The sequence below is a fragment of the Ictidomys tridecemlineatus genome, chromosome 6, assembly GCF_052094955.1.
Source record: "Ictidomys tridecemlineatus isolate mIctTri1 chromosome 6, mIctTri1.hap1, whole genome shotgun sequence".
Lineage (NCBI taxonomy): Eukaryota > Metazoa > Chordata > Mammalia > Rodentia > Sciuridae > Ictidomys > Ictidomys tridecemlineatus.
This window is the reverse complement of record NC_135482.1, coordinates 73,580,571-73,602,044: the sequence shown is the minus strand read 5'-3', so window position 1 is coordinate 73,602,044 and position 21,474 is coordinate 73,580,571. Positions and strand designations below refer to the sequence as shown.

The 21,474-nt window shown below is 35.4% G+C and overlaps 1 protein-coding gene across 1 annotated transcript in view; it reads right to left on the bottom strand.

The window, feature by feature from the left end:
• Positions 1 to 21,474, bottom strand: part of Slc2a13 (solute carrier family 2 member 13) — a 319,628-nt gene that overhangs the window by 93,887 nt on the left and 204,267 nt on the right. The window contains exon 5 of the mRNA XM_078014891.1: positions 773 to 936. Coding sequence (XP_077871017.1) covers positions 773 to 936 — 164 coding nt within the window. The remainder of the gene's footprint in view (positions 1 to 772; positions 937 to 21,474) is intronic.

The window sequence follows — 21,474 nt, the reverse complement described above, 5'->3', positions numbered from 1 at the left end:
TCAAATTTGTTTCCATATAACTCCAAACTTAAAAATACAACATAAAGTCATTTCACAAATATAACATTTTTCAAACAAGGAATAGAACAAAAAATAATTATTCCTTTTACTTCTGTTCCTTTGAGCTGAACTCCAAAAATAACAGAAAAATATTACCCTCAGTATACCCAGATTGTTCTTACAATTGGTTCCTACTTACAATCTAGTTTCTAGTCTTGTATCTTTTTTTTTTTTGAGAGAGAGAGAGAGAGATTTTTTAATATTTATTTTTCAGTTTTTGGTGGACACAACATCTTTATTTTTTTTTATTTTTATGTGGTGCTGAGGATGGAACCCAGCGCCCCGCACATGCCAGGAGAGCGAGTTACCGCTTGAGACACATCCCCAGCCCAACTAGTCTTGTATCTTAACATTCATTCAAAGCTCTTATTTTTTTCCTGGAAGGATGAGGCAAGAGGATCACAAGCTCGGGGCCAGCCTCAAAAATTTAGTGAGCACCCAATGACCTAAGGATCCTAGTGAGGCTCTGCCTCAAAACAAAAAATAAAAGGACTGAGGACACAGTTCAGTGGTAAAACACTCCCGGGTTTAAGGTTTGATGCCTAGTATCAAAAAATAAACATTCTCATTTTTATTTTATTTTGGTCTATTACTCTCATATTATGTTGTTTGTCAAAGAAACCAATATCAGAAGTGGTTTCAATGTTGTCATTTAAAAGGCTGTCATCATTAGAAAAAAGTTTAAAACTGAATTCTTCATCTAGGCACCTACCTGCTAAACTACCAAAGGTAAGCTTTCGTCGGCCCACCTTCTCAACGAGCCAGACTCCTACCAGTGTGAAAATGAAGTTTGTGAAAGCTGTAACTGAAGCCAGCCATATTGCAAGTCTATCATCTTCCACACCAGACATCTGTAGAATGGTTGCACTGTAGTACCTGAAAGGCAAAGAATAAATCAATTGCTGCTGCTTATTCAAAGAAGCAAAGTTATTCAGACAGAAAAAGATTTAGCCACCTCAAAAAGAAAAAGAAAATCATGGCTAATGCAGCAATAACATCAAGTTATCAAGAGAACTCAGACCAGTTATTTAAAGGAGCACAATTACAGAAACTGTGTTTAGATATATTTACTTTGTACTTTGTTACCTCCCTGCCCCCCTCCCCCTAAAAAAGACACCTAAACAAATGAACAGAGGGCTGAAAGCTTCCTCAGTGAAACATACCCCACCACTAGGGACAGCAGTAGCTGGGACTTTGACAAAAACTATCAACAGTAAGCTCCAAGTCTGTGGTATGGATCAGCAATGAATTAATGTCCTTAAAAGAAGAAAATGACTCACAGCATATAATAAGAAATGTGATGTAATGGTAGAAATGAAACAAGTAAAGAATCTCTTCAAAGAAGACACAAGAAATAAGTTTGTGTGAGGATACATCTAGCACTGTGTAAGGAGATAAGAAACTGACTACTTGAGAATGGATTTGTGGTTCCTAGAAAGTGGAGTCTTTGGTAAAGTGAAGTCTAGCACATTCTGCATGACTAAGCTCTGCAGACTCATCTTGTGCTAAAAGAGTTCACTGGAGACTAGTTCTTAAAAGACCATCATGCCTGTTTGTTGGTACATAACAGAAAATACGTCTGGCACATTTAAGGATGACAGGTTTCCCATGAAACATTTCTTTTCTGGTAGAAATATCAGTAGCTATAGAAGCTCATTACTTTAAGTTGACCTGAAAAGAAAGATAAGTACTTCCAGTGACTGAGGATGAAATATGTAGAATTCACATCCTAAATACATAGTCTCAACCACAGCTTTGCCTAGCATTTCAAGCTATCCTAAAACAAGTTCACTTTATGCACATCTGACAGTAGTGGACATCCAAGCAATATTTGAGAGCAAGCTGGATATTTCCATAGTTAAAAATCAGTAGCTTCCAAATATTTATCAATACTTCCATAGTACTTCAAAAGTAAAATCTATTTTAAATATGTTTAAGTCTCATTGATACATCAATGGCTTCTATTTACTACTTTCTAAAATTAGCAATGATGGTTATTACATGAAATATTAACATGGACTCATTCATTTTGAGAAAAAATGCCTTTTTTAAAAATAGTATACCACAGTTAAAAACTACTATGCAGCATGAATGATGAGTTTTACAGAATATGAATTCTGACAACTGTTTTAAAAAAGGAAATTACAAGTGGAATCACTCCCATCATCATGAAAATTCTGAATGGTCTGCAGTCAGAATGTGAAGTGATGATAAAAACTATGATACCAATCCATCCCAGCTTCCAAATCTGTATGCACTTTCACAAAGGCCTACATAAAAGGTCAAACTTATGTGTGACCACCAAGAAACTAACATAAAAACAAGCCTGAAAAGGCAGAAAATAGGTTCAGAGATAATCCAAATATTATTTTTAAAGCCCAAATAATTTGATACTTGCCGTGTTACTAAATTTCAGAATCTCCCCAATGCTTTAGCAATAAAAACAGATATACTGCACAAACTGATTCTTAGAAAAGGAGTCATGAAAAAAAAAAAAAAACTAAAACCACAGAGGCTGTTTGATGTTTTTATTTTGATATAATAAAAATCATGAAATTCCAAGTGTTCAGCTAGGGGAGACAAATGGTAGTGGTATCAAACTAAGTTATTTTCTGTTTTATTTAAAATGAAAAATTACACAAGTATAAAAAACTCCTTTTGTGGTGCCAGTGTTTTAGAGGCAGAATGCAAAAAACAGTGTCCTGGGATTCAGAAAGCTGAATTCTAATGGCATCTGTGTGGTGTGCTGTCCAGGAAATATAATCCTTCATTCACTGAATATTTATTGAGTGCCTGCTGTATAAGCTACGTGAGTGATAAGATCCCACAGATGCTATCAGAGTCTGTTGCTGCCCTCAAGAGACTCAGTTTAGAATTGGAGAATGAAATGGAAACAAACTGGTTTTAATATCGCAAGATGTACAAATTACAGTGTGACATAAAGGACAGGAAAAAAAAATGATTCATTTTATAGGCTGGTTCCTTGATTTTCCAGGGAATCTAATCTTTGTGTTAAGCCCTGAAAAATTCACATGGGTTGGCCAGCCCAGATGACAATCCAGGAAGGCAACCCAGGTGAAGGAGGCAACATACTTCAGAGACAAAAGAGCTCAATAGCATGCTGGGTTCACAGAGCCTGAGCATTTTACCTTGTCTGAACATAAAATACAAACAAAAGTAGAGGAGTAAGCAAGAGGCTGTAGCAGAAGCTTCTGAGGAAGGGGCTCAGATATAATGCTTTGTGTTTGGGCTTTACTTTGTAGGCAATGGAAGATCACAAAATGGACTTCAGAAAGAAATAACAGGATGAAATCTCTTCTGTGAAAAGATCACCCCAATGATAAAGCCAAGAGGGTGGAGTGGAGGCAGACTGCACTCAGGGGATGTAGTCTTGAAGCACATGTCAAGTCATCAGAGCAGCAACTGGCCACTGCAGATTATCTGTGATGATGGACACGGTGAGAGTGGGCTGAGGTGCAACTACAACCCGCAAGACTTTCTTGAATGAACTACCCCGAGTTTTATCTTGATTTTCCTCTCTCTACACTAGTAAATGTATTTTTTTTAATTGCTGCCATAACAAATCACCACAAGCTTGTTGGCTTAAAACAACACAGATTTATTTTCTTACAGTTCTATAAATCAGAAATGTGAAGAGACTCAGTGGATGTCAGAAACCAAAGGTGTCATTAGGGCTACGATCCTTTCTGGAGGATCCAGGGGTAAGCTGTTTCCTTGGCTTCTTCCAGCTTAGAGTTTTCCTATATTCTCAGGCCCCTGCCCAAGTCTCACTCATGTGGCTTCACTCTGCCTTCCTCTTTGTTTCTTTTTCTACATTTAAGGGCCCTGGTGATTACAATGGGCACACTCAGAAAATCCGGGGTAATCTCTCTAATCAAGGTAAACTGATGAACACATGCAATTCAGTCTGCCACCTTTAATTTCCCTGGGCTAAGTAACACAGCATATCCATAGGTTCTAGAGATCTTTGGGAGGGGGGATTCATAGGAACATATTCAAAGGTTCCATACATCTTTGCGGGGGGGACATTATTCTGCCTATCACAGGAAATTTGTCAGTAAACAATAAAATAAGCAAAAGGCCAACAATTAAAAGGAAAAGGCAAGTAATAAAAGATGAGAACAATGTAAAGGGCAATCAGTTCCAGAAAAATTCAGGCGACAACTATATTCTCTTTTATAGGGCAAGGGAAGACACATCTAGGTTAGAATAATTCACAAACCTTATTTTAAAAGTCAGGTCATGGAATTGCAGAAAGTTATGTTTAACTTATATTTTAATATGTGTAAAATTCAGTGTTTTCATAAGCGATGGTATTGGCAACCTTTTAAGTCATGGGCTATCACTATTTACCATCTTGTACACCTTTATGTAGTAGTCTGAATTTTCAAGGGAATGAGTATGCATTCAAAAGTTTCACAAAGCATAAGAGAACCTTCTTCGTTAAAGAACAACATGAACAACTGAACAAAGCTTTCTTTTCCTGTTAGACTCAAAGCAGGAATAATGCCTGCTCTTTTCAAAGTCATTTCATAATATGGATCAGACACACTATCATCTTTTTAGAGATTTCCTGAGGCAACCTCTGGTCCCCTCCAACAAACCACCTCTCCCCAAGTTGAAAGGCTTAAGAGCAGTGTGTTCTCACAGAGACCAGCTCCACAACCTATCCTCTTCAACTACTGCCAATATTACAGAGCTTAACAGCAAGAAGTAGGCACTCAGTAATTGCTGAATTTATTCAATTTGTCTGGCGCAGAATGTCAAAAAGGAATTAAGAATGTTTATAATCAAAAACTACCTGACAGAAGTGCTGTAATGAATGTTGATTGGTAGAAGAGAGTAGGAGACAGAGAAGATGATCACATGAAAACTTTAGCTGCGTAACCACTAGAAGAGAGCTCTAAAATTCATGACAATCAAGGCAAGATAGTAAAGGACACTCTTAACTGTCTTACAAAATAAAAGACAAAACTCTACTGGCATGAAATTATACAGACTTTAATATCATGAATAAAAGGGATATGGAACATACTCATCCTGACAGTGAGAGTTAAGTAGGTAAAATTAACTGCTGAAATTTAGTCACAATTAGTTTGATTTATGGGGCACACAGGTGTAATGTTTGAGCAGTATTCCAGAAACTTCAAAATAGTCATCTACTAACCTTACCTTACTCAGCAGTCTTATGGGTCATGTTCACAGTGGGATAGAAGCCAAGCTAGATGAGAAGACTAGAATTTACAGAGCAGTTGAGCAAACAAGCCCTTGGAGATTTCCATTATCTAAGTTATGAGGGTTTTTTTTTTTTTGGTTCTTTTATGAGCTCCCAATATCATAAAATACATTTATACTACATACTAAGGCACACTGACTACAGTATGTAAAATGCCATCCTAATAAAAGTTCTTTGAAGTGAATTTTATTTCCAATTTATACAGTCAAAACATAGGTAACTATGAAAAACACATGAATGGTTTTAAGAGAAAAATGTTTTAACCAATGCAGAAAAAATCATTTAAAAATTAAAATTTTGAAACATGTTTTCACGTATTTTGTACACAGAAAATCCATCTTGTACATTATTAGATGCAAGATATAAAACCTAAAATAGTAAAAATTAGAAATACACATAGACATGTGTTTTGAGGTAACATACTAGTGAACTCTTATCATGCTGTTCTTTTTTTCTTTTAATATATTTTAGTTATGCATGGACACAATATCTTTATTTTATTTATTTTTATGTGGTGCTGAGGATTGAACCCAGTGCCTCACAAGTGTGAGGCAAGTGCTCTGACTAAGCCACAATCCCAGCCCCTATCATGCTGGTCTTAAATCAAATGATGACCATCATAATCCTCAGAACATAATTACTAATACTAATATAACTAACATTTAATGTATTACAAAAAAAAAACCTTCAAAATTTAGATGATTTTATTAGTGTTTTAGGAAGAAAAAGAAAAAAAAAGTGCCAAAGTAACTTCTAAGGGAGGTAGCTCCTGACCTTTCCCAGCATGACCATACACTCTACCTAAGAAACTAGTCCACTTGTTCTGGCTTTATCCTTTTGGAAAAATCAGGAAAGATCACTAACTTGTCTCATCTAGCACAACCAGACCACAGACTTTCCTTTAAGTATCAGTAAGACTGAAAGAAGTTCTGTAATGTGACCTTTAATTCATCAGTTTTCCAAATAATCCTAGTAAATTCTTTCCCTAAAATATACTTCATAGAGGAACTCAGTGTTTAGGGCTTCACACAGGCTCATATCTTGCCATTTTTTGAGCTCTATGGATATCAAGTTCAGAGCGACTGTTGCCAAACCTGTTTAGGTCTATTACTGTAATTATTTTTTTAAAAAATCAATAAATTGTACATTTAAAAGAGTTGTAATAAAAACAAAACCCTAATTTTGGGAAAAGTCAAGAAAGATAAGTTAGTAAAACTGTATAACACAACCTTAAAAAAATTAGAGATAAAATGTGAAACTCTAGGAAGATTCTGTCCTTGCTTTTCCTCTCAAAAGTTATGTTTTAGTTCTTGTTCTGTTTTAAAGAAACTAAAATTTAAAATTCATAGATGACAATGTAAGTGTGTTTATGTAAGAAAATCAATGTGGAAGCAGGCTTATGACTACATTTTAGACACTTACTAATGTTTATTTTAATAAATGAATGGGATGTGACCCTGCTACCTCTTTGTTTGACCTTGTTTATGTATGTATGTATGTATGCACTTAGTTACTTATAGATATCTTTATTTTATTTGTTTATTTCTATGTGGTGCTGAGGATCAAACCCAGTACTTCACATGTGTGAGACAAGCTCTTTGCCAATGAGCCACAACCCCAGCCCCTTATATCTTTATTGAAATATAATTCATGTATCAAAGCTTTACCTTTTAGGCATATAATTAAGATACAACTAAGTGAATTTTAGTCTGACCAATTTCTAAACTTCTTAAATAATTATAATAATGTTAAGAATAAAGTATTCAAATAATCCAGAGGGTTTAGAGAAAAAGAAAAAAAAAGTTCCTTGGAGTGGGATAAAGGGCAAGGGTAGAGCGCTATGTCCTGAATGCTTCCAATGCACTCTCCACTTCCATCCCCATCCCCATTTGGCTATACTCCTTCCCACTTCAGGTGCCCTGATCGGTGGAAAACCACTTTAAAAATGACTCCATATCAAAGGAGGCTTAGGGAGGAGGATCTCAAGTTTAAGGCCAGCCTCTGTAACTCAGTGAGATTCTATCTTGAAACAGCAAAAAAAAAAAAAAAAAAAAAAAAAAAAAAGTCAGGAGTTGTAGCTCTGTGGTAGAGCACTCTTGGGTTCAATTCCTAGTAGCATAAACACCCACACATACCCACAAACACACAGATTACCTATGACTTATTTTTTATGCTAACACTGACACAAACTCCTCTTTCCATCATTTTATTATGTACTTAGTTTCAAGTTGTGCCCATCTAACCCCTCATTAAAGCAAATGTGACAGTCTATTTAAAATTCTTCTCAGGAGGTTTAAGAGCCTGAGTGTAAAGGAAAAAAAAAAAAAGGGCAGGTCATGGCATTTGTTTCAGGAAGAATACTGCTCTTAGGACTGACTTCAGAGGGAATAAAATGGTATTTTATTTTCAGCGCTAACAGCCTTGAACATTCATGAGTAAAAAAGTTTGCAAGAATGTTTTATTCTATATAAAAACATTTTAGAGCATGGTCACAAAGAATGTGATTATGCAAAGATATGTACTTTTATGCACATTATTTATAACTCTATCTCTTGTGGAATCACAAACTGGGAAAATAGATCAGCATGCAGAATGAAGTGAGGAAAAAAAGCAAAGTACAAAAGTATGCAAGGGCAGAATCTCACTTATTAAAGGCAAAATAAATAAACCAAAATATCAGACAGATTATCTCAAGGTGGTGAGATTAAGGTATGACTTTTTTTCTTTATGTTTCCCATTTTCCATAAACACATATTTCTTAAATTTTTGTGTATTAAAAGTTTGTAGATTAGAATATGTTATACATTGTATTCAAGCACCATTAGCTTCCAACTCTGTGAACTAAATATAATATTACTGTAAGTAAAGGAAACATAAAATAATCATGAGAAACTCACATTGTATGTTTGTCTTCAGAGAGACTTTTTTTTTTTTTCCTTTGCCAGACTCAGTATTTTGTTCAATAGAATAAACCATGCCCTTTACCTCCTGGTGCTGACATACTATAAACAAGACATGCTAATAATCCTGTCTTAACTACCCAATTCAACAAATATTTAGACATGGTGATGGCAACAGACTTTCAAACAGAAATAAGTGCATAATGGACTGCTATGCACCATCACAGTGGAAGAAAATAGAAAAGATGATATTATGTTTAGATATGAGGTATCCCACAAAAGCTCAGAGGATAGAAGAATGTTTCCAGGTGAAATGATTGGATTACAAGAGCCTTGACCTAAGCTGGGTGGTGACTGGAGGTAGGTCACTGGGGGCCTGCCTTTGTTGTTTATATTTTGTCCCTGTGAGCAGATATCTCTCTGTTTCCTGGTTGCCAAGTCTTGAGCTGCTTTCCTTCTGCCCTGATGCTCTGCATCACCTTGGGTCTAGAGCTATGGAGCTGGCCAACCATGGATGGAATGAACCTCTGAAACCATGAGGCAAAATAAAATATTCCTCCTTTATGCTGTTCTTGTCAGTTCTTTTGGTCACAGTCATGCAAAGCTGATTAAAACATGGGGATTGTTGGTGAAGACGGGACTTAGCATTCTACTGAGGGAGACTGTACATCACACAAAAGCAGCACAACAATGGGCCATGCTCTGTGGGAGCAGTAAGGCAAGGTGCAGCTGGAACATGAGGGTAGTAATTAACTGTTTCAGCATCCACACAGCTTGTCGGTGATTCCAGTTAGCCACGTGGTTGTTTCCCACATTCCAGTTCTGAAAATCTATGAAGAGGCAAAGAACTCAAGATGCTGTTTACTCTGTGGTTTAGTTGGGGAGAGCATTTAAACTCAGACAAAAATGACTCACAGGAGAACGGGAATGGACCAAAGATATGCAAGTCATAATCTGGATGATAAATGCCTATTTGATTTACTAACTAGAAAAACTGTAGTGGCAGAAATGGACATTAGAGCCAGCAAGGAAATTCTTGGTTTTGATTTCATAGCAGGTGACAATTATCTGAGTGGAGATAGTGTTAAAGAGGTACCTTTGATGCAGGGGATCATCAAAACAGAAGAGGAGCTCTGTCCACAGAGTTCATGCAGCAGAAAAACTGAGTCTGGTAGCATGCACCCCCGGGGAGAAGAATGCTGTAAAAGTCATTAGAATTTCTCAGCTCTCAAAAGTATTTTTTTAATGCTCCTTTAAAGGTTTTTTAGAATGACTTCTCTAACTTGGAATTATTTAATGTTTACTCTCCACTCTGATGAAGAGGGGGCTTAGAGAAAAGAAGTGAGAGGTGAAGGAGAGTGTGTAACTGTAACCAAGTACTATAAGAAAGAGTAATAGAGTTTCCTGTAGCAAATATTCTATATTTGGCACATTTTTATTCCTGACTCTCTTTTCTATAAAGTGGATAGAAGAATTGCATGGCATGGTTTAACTATCGTAAGTATCGAAACGTATATCTGTGAGTTTAAATTATTAGAATTGATTTTCTATGAGAAGATTACACAAGTATTAAAGGGCATGTACCACCACCAAAGCACCCAGAGAGAAATCCTTCCTAGTAGCATAAGGGAATGCTTATGATCAGTGAGACAAGTGAGCTGTCTCTACCTTAGACACACTGAATCACGGAACAACATCTCTTCCTTTTTGTATTGGTTGCTAAAATGTTTAGAGCAACATGGATCTCAGACTTTGGTATGAAACAAGAATGATTTGCAGATTGTTAACAAATGAAAAATTAAGTTGACCATCCCTCTGTCCATCTTTACCATCACATCCAGGATTGTGATAGATTTTAAAGGAATTTGGTTGTTCCAAGACCACTTTGAAAAGGACAGGCTTTGTGACCCCGTTGGTACAGCCCCTACTTACTCGATAGCAAGTTTCTTGTGTAGAAACTATGTTTTCCTACTTTGATCTACTTCCTAAGTTACCAATTTTAACGTTTATTTTACCACCTATCATCCTTCTGTATATTTAACTACACTCTCTCAAACTGTGGGAAAAAAGGGGGGGTGAGTAAAGTGAATAAAGACTTTAAAATTAATATCGATAAATCTTATTTTTCGTCTTTCAAATATAATAGAAAGAAAGCTGATCAATTTTTTAATAGCAGAGGAACCAGTTGAGCTATAACAGCCTTGGGGGAAAAACTGCAAAGGGAGGCCTGACATACCGATGTATTATTAAATAGTGAATTAAGCTGCTAGCTTGATGTGGGCACACTGACAGCACTGTGCCCTTTGATGTTCAAACGGAAAGCCCTAAAATTGTACTTGGTTCATTTCTAGTGCACACATGCAGCACCAGGACCTGCTTATTCCATTATTAGCAAAACTGAAGAACCTTTCACAGATGACAGAAAAAAAAATTCTAATGTTTACACATGAAAAAATGACCTGAAGAAGAAAAGCATACATGTATTGAGGGAGTACTGCATGAAGGGCATGAATTTTAATTCTTAAGATATTGCAGTGAAGCAACTGAATCATCTAGCTAATTCTGCAAAACAAAAGGAAAAAAAAAGAAATTAAGCAAATACTTTTGAATTAAACATTTTTCTAAGTCCAAATTATCTGTATTGTCTTAACTGTTTCTTTTTGTGTATGTAAAATCGATTTCAGAAATGCTCTTTTCATCCCTGTTCCTTATGATGAAAATATAAAGCTGCGTCATTGGAAAATATGGACTAGAAAAACAACAAGAAAAATAACTAACATTTACTGAGCTTTTTTTTTTTTTTTTTTGAGTCCGTAAGACTCAATTTTAGCGTCAGGATAAGGGAAGAAATCATCCCTTGATACAAGAGGAAATGGAGAGATAACATCTATTGGCACTTATTAAATGTCATGTGGTATCCAGATGTGCTATGCATATATATACCATTCAATCAGTGCAAACACCCTATGGGACGCAAACTTGAAAAGAGACAATACTAAGCATTTTAGTGTGCAACTAGCTCCTCCTCGGAAAAGCTCTAGATTCCATTTTCATATGAACATAGGGATCCTAAGAGACTGTGAAGTGTTCTTATTCATTTTATTCACTCTACATACAGGGCAAAACATGAACCCTCATTCATATTTACTGCTTTACTTGTTTTTAAATAGAAAGTATTTTCATTTCTATAAAGTCTTTAGCTTAGCACTTATGCTGCTGAATAAGTTGTCACTGATAGTGAATTTCATAAAACAAAACAACCATAAAAGCAGTTAGTTAGAAAGAGACCCCGAGAGATGGGCAGATGGGCAGGCATTCTGTTAAAGGGATACCTTTGAAGTACACTGCCCTCAAGAGGGATATATAGCACCAGCCCTGGCCAGTCTCAGACGCCCTGACATCTAAACTCTCCTCTCCATTGAGAGCTCTAGCATCAGTGAAAATACACTCAAGGAGCAAGCTTATCAGGAAAATGTAAACAACAAAGAGAGTCCTTTGGCAAATGATTGAGAAGATGTCCGCTCCCTCTTTATTATGGCAATCAATGGTAGGGCAAGGAATTATTAGATATTCAGCTTTCCTTAAGTACCCATCAGCAGATTTTCTTTTCCATCTAGATGCTTCTATTCCAGTGACCACTGCTGACATCTGGGTTAGTTATTCTAACTCCATGGAAAAGTAACTAATTGTTCTGTTGCGAAGGCCATTGTTATATTTAACCTAAATACTTGTTTACAAAAAGTTTCTAGATTTTCTTTCTTCTTGGCAAGAAAGGCACAGAAGTGACAATATCACCTGTGTTGAGAGGAGAAGCATGAACCCAGAGCTAAGGAACATGTTTACCCTTGTCACTCATGAGTGGACATAACAAAGAAACCTGGGAGGCTTTTATAAGGGAGAAAAGGTAAGGAAATAAATTAGCACCTATAATGTCCACACTGGATTGCACCCCTGCCAACTCTTGCTTACAGCCCACTAAGACCTCTGCCAAATTTCTGACACACAGGACTGTCAGATAGTAAATTTGTGAATTTAAAAAAAAATTTTTTAAATTTATTTATTTATTTTAGTTTTAGGTGGATAAAATATCTTTTTAATCTATTTTTTATTTTTATGTGGTGTTGAGAATTGAACCCAGTGCCTCCTGCATGCTAGGCAAGAGCTCTACCACTTGAGCCACATCCCCAGCCCCAGTGAATTTTTTAGTCACTAAAATTTGCAATATTTTGAAGCAACAACAGAAAACTATACATACACAGATACCATGCATTTTAGGACTGGTTAACAAAATTAAGGCCTAGCCAAAATAATTCTACATAGATATTAAGGGCATGTTTCAAGATAATAGGTAACAACATGAAAAAATAGTACCACACTAATAGTAAGTAAAACATTTATATACTGGAACATAGTATGTGATTTTAATTTTGTAAGTTTCAGTATAGATGCACAATTAGGAGTTTGCAGTCATCTTTGGGAGGTGAGATTTTGAGTAACTTTAATTTCTTCATACTTTTTAAAGTTTGAACAACATTGGAAATTACTGACTGAAAATCTCTCAAAGTTTCAAAAGTAATGTTTTGCTTTGTTTTTTTTTTGTTTGTTTGTTTGTTTTGTTTTGTTTTGTTTTTTAGTGGAATTTGAGAATGTATCTAAGACGCCAGTCTTCTGGGATACCTTTGAAGTACACTGCCCTCCAGAGAGATATATAGCACCAGTCCTGGCCAGTCTCAGACACCCAGACATCTAAACTCTTTACCAACTATTCCCCTTGGCCCCACCCCCATTATTTTCAGTCAGGCTACTGAGCTCCAGGCTACCTATGGGGATGACCATTACTATAGCATCTTTACTTCTTTGCTCTTCTGACTGCTCTACTGAACTCTCAGCCTTCCCTTCACTTTTCGGTCCAAGAACCTATGCTTTCACAGAAGGAATAAACTAGTCTTCAGTTCCTGTTTCATAAGAAGAGCATAAATAGTTTAGGCCAAAGAAGACAGGAGTCTGTGATGTATCTTGAGAAAGCACATGAGTGTTTGTGATTGTGTCTCAGCTCTTCTGCGTCTTCAGCTAATGAACTGTAGGAGTCCTGAAAATACATTGCTTCAAGGACTCTATAATGAAGACTGAAACAAGAACTTGGAATTAATGGATATTCTTTTCTGCAGGCCTATTACTCTTGATAATCTTTAAGTACCATTATTGCATTTTTACATATTAGAAATCTGGAAGCTTAAAGAAGTTGTGAACTCACTTGAGGTTAGTGTTAGGGATGGGCTCAGACCCAGGCTCATTCTATAAACCACATTACTGCTACAATCTATCTGCGCTCAACATTAATATAGCTTTTTCAGACATTGTGATACCATTTCCCTTCTTTGCTATGAAATTATAGTTTTTGTAAGTGATTGGATCACAACTATTAGTTGTCTAAGGTTCTTTTTTCTTTCTTTTTAAAAATATTTGAAGATATCATAGGAAGAGAATAATCCTATGTTGAAAAGTAACACTTATGGGAATAATGAATATGGTTCGTTGGTGGTTAAATCAAATCTGTAAATTCATACATTAATTTGACTTTAATTATATGAGGAGATATTTTATTTATTTTTTATTGGTTGTTCAAAACATTACAAAGTTCTTGACATATCATATTTTATACATTAGATTCAAGTGGGTTATGAACTCCCATTTTTACCCCAATTACAGATTGCAGAATCACATCGGTTAGGAGCTCTATCAGGTCTATCTAGCCTCAAAAGTTTGAAAATCACCTAAGAGCAGGCACTCTATTGTGGTTTACATTCCCACCACTGCTACACAAGGCATGCTATTTATATTCTAAGTGGGAAAAGGGCCTGAGCAGCCAGAAAGCCATGGCTGCACTTCTGTAATGAGTAAGGCTAACCTTACTAACCCCATCTCCTTAACCTGCATGACTTGAAACAAGTTGGCAAGGTCACAGTTTCTCATCCTTTCAACTTATTCAGATTTTATGGGGAGAAGAGCTAATGTGTGTGGCCCTCTTGCTTCCTGGAGCAGACCCAGAGGACCTACTATTGGAACTGTACTGTTTATGATGTTATCATTATGAGTTATCTGCACAACTGTTGAGGCTTTGAGAAATGTTAGTCAAAAGGAAGGCCCCCCCCCTTTTTTACTTTAATCCTTATTTTCATTCTCACTGTTTTCTTTTTTCCTGATAAATTGAGCACAGTAAGTACACCAATTTTTAAAAGTATTCTCATGAGTCTGCCACTAAAAACACAACCACAACAAACAAGCAATTAATAAATATAAAACAAACCCAGCCATTTTTTTTAAAAAAATAAGAAATATCACAAGCTTCAAAATAATGACATAAAAGCCCTTTGTGACAGAGAAGACAAAAATTTCTCTCTAAAGACAGCAAATGAAAAGCAAAGATATAAAGACCAAAGTCATATTACATTTTCTGCCTCTGTTTATAAATCAAGGTTGTAGGATAACATTATCATTGAGCAAAGAACAAAAGAATACAAACCCTGACACTTATATTAACAATTTACCAACCCATATATCAGCAATAAAAATTTAAAATTTTAAGTAGATTCTAACTTTGATATTATAATTTGGTTTAATCTACTCTAAATTAAAATAAGATATTTCCATATTATTGAGATAAAAGCCACAATAAATATAGTCTATTTCATAAATCTAGGAAAATGCTCAGCAGTGTTCTATGTAGTGGGTTGAGATTTTTCATAAATTCATTTTATCAACATATATTTATAGAAAATAAGGTATTCATTTAAAAATGTATAGCTTTTTTAAATAAAAATAAAAGTCATGATTAAAAGTAGGAAAAGCAATTCTAAGTAAGAAAACTGATCTTTTGTGCAATAAAAATTATATAATTTTTTTAAGTGTGTGTTTGTGAATGGTATCCTGGATCCAGTTTTAATTTTTGAATATCTTACTAGTTGGATTTAAAAAAAAACATTTTTTTTTGTAATTTAAGTCCACAAATAGTATGCTCAGGTTCTGTTACTAAATGAAAACAATGTTTCAATTTTTATTAATTTATTTATTTTAATTAAGTATATATGACAGCAGAATGCATTTTGATTCATTGTACACAACTGCAACACATCTTCACATTTCTCTGATTATACACAATGTAACATCACACAATATGTGTAGTCATACATGTACCTAGGGAAATGATACTCATCTCTCTGCACTATCTTTCCTGCCCCCCAAAACCCCTCCCCGCCCTCTCTCCCCTTTGCCCAAAGTTCCTTCATTTTTCTCATGCTTCCCAGTCCCCTTTATGGATGGCATCTACTTATCAGAGAGAACATTCAGCCTTTGGTTTTGGGGGATTGGCTTACTTTGCTTAGCATATTCTCCAGCTCCATCCATTTACTTGCAAATGCTATAATTTTATTGTATTTTAATGCTGAGTAATATTCCATTGTGTATATATACCACAGTTTCTTTATCCATTCATCTATTGAAGAGTAGGTTGCTTCCACAGTTTAGCTACTGTGAATTTTGAAATACAAATCAAAACTACTCTAAGAGTTCATCTCACTCTAGTCAGAATGGCAGTTATTAAGAATATAGACAACAATAAATGTTGGTAAAGATGTGGGGGAAAAGGCACAGTCATACATTGCTAGTGAGATTGCAAATTGGTGCAACCATTCTGGAAAACACTATGGAGATTCCTTAGAAAATTTGGAATGGAACCACCATTTGACCTAGCTATCCCACTCCTTGGTCTATACCCAGAAGACTTAAAATCAGCATATTATAGTAAAGCAGCCACAGTATTTCAATTTTAAAGTCACAGAATTGAATAAATAAATTCATTCTATTTACTGAACAATAAATAAATGACTACAACTAATGCATTAGTAATGTAAATGCTTTAAATCAGTAAAATAAAAAGTAAGTAATCTATTTTTAAACATTTTAGTACATCTGGTAAAGAGTCAGAATATCTTAGCAAATGTTTAGTGGATTTTACCAAATGTCTTTGCAAACATTTGGCAAACATGGCCACTCCAGGCTTCTGCTAGAAGTTTCATGTCACAAGGGCTTTTCATATAGAATTAGATCAATAAACTGAACTGAAAATGGACTTTGAAAGCTTTGAGGTCAATAAAAATCATGGTCACCTTAAAATAGAACTAAAATTTTATTTTGTTTTATTGTGCACAATTGTGCACAATTCTAACTCACTGAACATCAGTTACCCCACAGGATAAATCTGCTTAATAGATCATTAATGCGATGAATCACAGTAGAAAACAATGTTTTCTTTAAACTTTTTCTCAGATCCATAATCAACATTCAGATAATCAAATTACTAACATCTTTAATGATTTAGTCAAGTAAGAAAACAAATGTTAAAAAGGAATAAATATAGCCTTTCAGTCTATGAAAAACTTTGTCCCCTTGAAGTAATTTAGCCTTAATACTGGAGTGATTAAACCCAGACCAAATATACCTGAAAAAGTAAAAATTCCAACATTGAAATGATTAGAAGAAAAAATAAAATTAAACTTATTTTTTGGGGGGTACTTTTAATATACATGTTTTTAAAAGTCAAGGCAAACAACTAAATTGCATCAGCAATCCTTAAGTGCATGATCAATCCAAAGGGGTGAATACAGGCGGCAGCTAGCAGAACAAAACAAAAACAACAACAAAAAAAAAACAAGTGCAAAGATTAGTGAATGAAGCAAGGAGACAAGAGAAAGGTAAAGGACAGAAAGTGGAAAGAAAAAGGAAAGAAAGGAAAAAGGAAAGGAAGATATAGAAATGAAATTATGGAATGCTCACAAGAACCATTCTAACCACTGCTACAAGGAAATTAGCAAGATGAATTTCATATATGTGCTTGTGAACTCCTACGACCATGAATCATCCTGCAGGGAAAAAGATGAAACCCCAACCAGCAGCAGCAGAACTCTAATAGGAGGTGGGTCTGCCTCTGCTGAATGCACCTCAGGATGTGACTAAACTGCAGATGTTATTTTCTAAAACACAATTTAATTTCAAGAAGAACATAACAGTGCTCAATGGAGTTAAATATCAATATCCTTCAAGTTTTTAGGAATTAAAGATTTCAAGTATTTTATAATATAACCTATTTACTATGTATTGCCAGTTTTTACATAATCAAGATTTAAAAAGTCGTATATGCTTTTATGGAGAAATTATTTTACCAATAATGAGACAAAAATATTTGCAATTTTTATGATTGTTAGAATCAAGCTACAAGCAAGGCAAAAAGGCATGCCCTTTCCTCATGCATGGGAATTTCAACTTCCTAGAATGCAGAGTGGAATTTAAGGGTATATCCTCAATTCTTTTAACTTTTAACCTAAAAGAATGTGATGAAAAAAGTACCAAAAAGGAGATAAACGAATTCTAACCTCAGTTCAGTGCTTGTTTTCCTGAGGGCAAGCAACTGATACCAGTTGATAGTTATTCCTTTATCAGTATTCCTGTGAACTAAAAGGCCTCTGGAGTAAGAAATGTGGCTCTGGTCATTCTTTCTGGGAGGTAATAGTTCCATCTGTTGAAAAAGAGGATGCGCAAGTCGTCGCCTTTGGCTGAGGCGGGTTAAAATAGCCTAAGCATTTTAGAAGAACACAGCTCTGCTGCGCCAGGCTGCACAGACTGTCTGTAAGATAAACCCCAATGGAGATCCCAATTTCAGGATCTCAAGATCCCCGCTTAATAGAAAACTGTTAGGACAATTCCCAACTCCTGCCTCAAGTATGTAGGGAAGAGATGCAGCTGTCCCATGGCTGAAAGCAGTAATAAGGTGAAGCTGTTGTAATGTTTCCACGGGGAATATCTGCTGGACTACAACCTCTCATGCCAGGCTAGGCAGCGCTGTCCAAAACTGCCTGTGAGGATGGGGTGTTTTATATCTGCCCTGTCCAATTTGGCAGGAACCAGCCACATTCAGTTTTTGAGAATGGGAAATGTGGATTATGTATCGAGGAAGGAAATCTTTTATTTTATTAATTAGTATGCACTTTAATTAAAATAGACACACGTGACCAATGGTACCTTTAGAGAATTGTTAATTAATTGACCGAATATAATATTTTCATTGTAGAGAAATTAGAAACTACCAAATATTATTAAAAACCACTCTTCTCTCTTTCACTTCCTATCATTATTTGCATTTTTGTTACAAGACTTGTATATGTATGTGTATGTACATACATGTGAGTTTACTATATGCCTGGCACAGAGTAAACACTTGACATTAGCTGTAATTAATCATAGCAACTATTATTAATGACTAGCATGCTATTATATTGAGGAGGCATTATTAAATTTAATAATCCATCACTGTTGAGAATATAGATACTGATTTTTATTCTCATATAAAGCTCTGCAGTGAACATATTTGTATAATTTGTACTTTTTTTTCTATTTGTAGGAATATTCCATTAGAAGAAGTTTCTAGAAGTGGATATGATGCATGGGTCAAATGTTTCTTTTTAAGACTGTGACATCTATTATCAAATTACTACACAGAAAAGAACCAATGAAAACTTGAAACTCTAATGAAAATATAAGACAAGAACCTCACAAACTTGTTTGTCCAAATCATTAGGAGGAGGAGATGATAGCAAACATCCCCCACAATCACTGGTGCTTGGATTACTATTTCTTCATCAAAGCACCAGGTAAAACAGTTGGTTTGTTTTTAGGGCCATTTTGTCTGTAACATCTGTATCTTTAAATTGAGGAATCACACTCAAATCGGCATGATACTCAAACTACGTGAGACACACAGAGAATTGAGACCTCATGAGGAAACCACAGATTGCAATTTCCCATTTCACTGCTCAATCTAGGGCATATGTTCATGGAATGGAACCAGAGGCACCCACATTGTTTACATCTCTCTTGGTTATTCTCTCAGCATGAAAGAATTAAATGTGCAAATGGGTGATATTACACATTCAGGATATTTAAACAGAATGTTTAATACGTTATTTTTCTTTGTGTATAAAATGAAAAGATGAAAGGAACAAAACGGACAGGAGAGAAGGAAAAGAAATATAGAGTGGAAAAATGTGTGCATGCACCAGAGAAAAACCATTATAAAAATTGGAAATGTGTCCTCTTTTCTCCCTATGGGTATACAGTATCATTTCAAGGTGCTGCTCATATTGGTTGCAATAAATTAAATGGTGGTTTAACCTCTGGTATATACTACAGATCTCATGTTTTTAAGATCTACAAGGTTACATAAAATCACAGGGAATATTGTTTTCATCACCAAAATGAAATCTAAAAAAACAAACAAACATGTTTCTAGTAGGTTTAACACTTTAGAGATAGAGGTTAGCATGAACTTATTTATACCTTTATAGACTAATAGAAAGAAAAAAAAAGATATAATGGAATTGAAATAATTTTACATGTATTTAGTTCATGGTATTAGAGATCTACTATGAATGAGGTAAACTGCACACTGGTTTCTTATTCAAACTCAAAGAAACAAGCAATTGGGAAATAAATTATCATATGAGGTCAATGCCTATGGACTCTGCATCTTATTCCCTCCTGAATTGCATATGAAAGGTTGACAGTTTCTAGGAAACAATTGTTCATAAAAAACTCATTTCCTTTCTTCAAAGGGATGGGAAGTTAAATTACTGTGCTTAGAGAATGAATAATTAGAGAAAGAGACAAAAATCAAAAGACAATAGGAATAAAGTAATAATTTGAGTTCAATTAGCGATTTCTATTCATTTATTTGGTAATGGGGACTGAACCCCAGGGGTGATAAACCTTTAAGCCACATCCCCAGTCCCTTAAAAAAATGTTTGTTTGTTTGTTTGTTTTTTTGTTTCTTTGTTTTTTAAATTGAGACAAGGTCTTGCTAAGTTACTTAGGGCCTCCATAAATTGCTGAGGCTAGCCTTGAACTTGAAATCCTCCTGCCTCAGCCTCCTAAATTACTGGGATTATAGGTGTGCATGACCATGCCCAGTAAATTAGCAAATTTAGATGGAAAAATAAGGCTAAAATCTAAATTGATCTGATAGGCAAAGTTCTAGTTACTTACACAAAGTATGAAAAATATTCCGGACTGAGATACTTACATACAAGACTTAAGAATATGAAAGGAGGGTTTCAGAAGTGGGACCTAATCTATGGACCCTTTTCATCATAATACTGTGCCGGATACATAAAACTCCTTTAGGGTAAACTTTCCCAAAAGGCACACAAAAATAGCTATAAAATTTCTTAGCTGGACCAGTGATTCTTAAGTGGCAGAGGTAATGGGAACGATAAGCATTTGTTGTGCTTTTGGTCTCCCAGGACCTCTTCATCTCACTTTTGGAAAATATCGCTCTTGGTCCTGTTTTGAGGGGATAGATAGGATAGAGGAAGCTCTTGTCAAGATCCCGAGAGGCCTCCATATGTGATTCACTGGGGTACATGGCAAAAAACAAGTTCATGAACCCTAACTTTCAGTTTTGGTTTTTGCTTAGAGGGAAAACATGAGCTTGTAACTTGTATAGCCATCTTATGATATCTATATTTATATCTATATCTATATCAGAACAGCAACGAAGTTCAGAAATGAGACATTATTTGAGCTGTGCATGAAATTCAAAAAAACTATGCCAAGACTGCTCAGTTATGAGAATCAAGCTAAATTCCCATTTAGCTTAAGTTTCCTGTCACTAAAAACTAGAGGGTAGGAAAGCAAGGAAGGTAGACTGACTGGTGTGTCACACTGGGCCAATCTGTCCAAGAGTCTCATATCTGGACTACAGAAATAACAGACAAGATGCTGCTATCCATTAGATTTCCTATTTCTACCTATAGATTAAAAAAAAAAAAAAAAAAGAAATCCAGATTCAGCTTCTGTTGGGCATCCCCAGAAGCACACTCCCAGTCTCACGGATTCACTAAAAAGATTCAATAGCACCCAGAAATTGTTATATATATGAATGTGATTGCAGCAAAAGGCTAATGGAGCAGAGATAAAAGACTCAATAGGCTGAAACCTGGAGAAAAGGAGCCCAAGGATTTAAGGTTTTTCTAAAATGTCATTTACACAAAAATCATGATTTCTTCAGCAGCAAGTTAAGCCAACACCTGTGAAATACTGTCTACTAGAGAAGTTCATTAAAGATTCATTGCTTAGGAATCTTGTTGGGATCTAGTCATCAGAGGCACTGCCTGCCTAGCATGTACCCACATTCCAGACTCTCAGGAA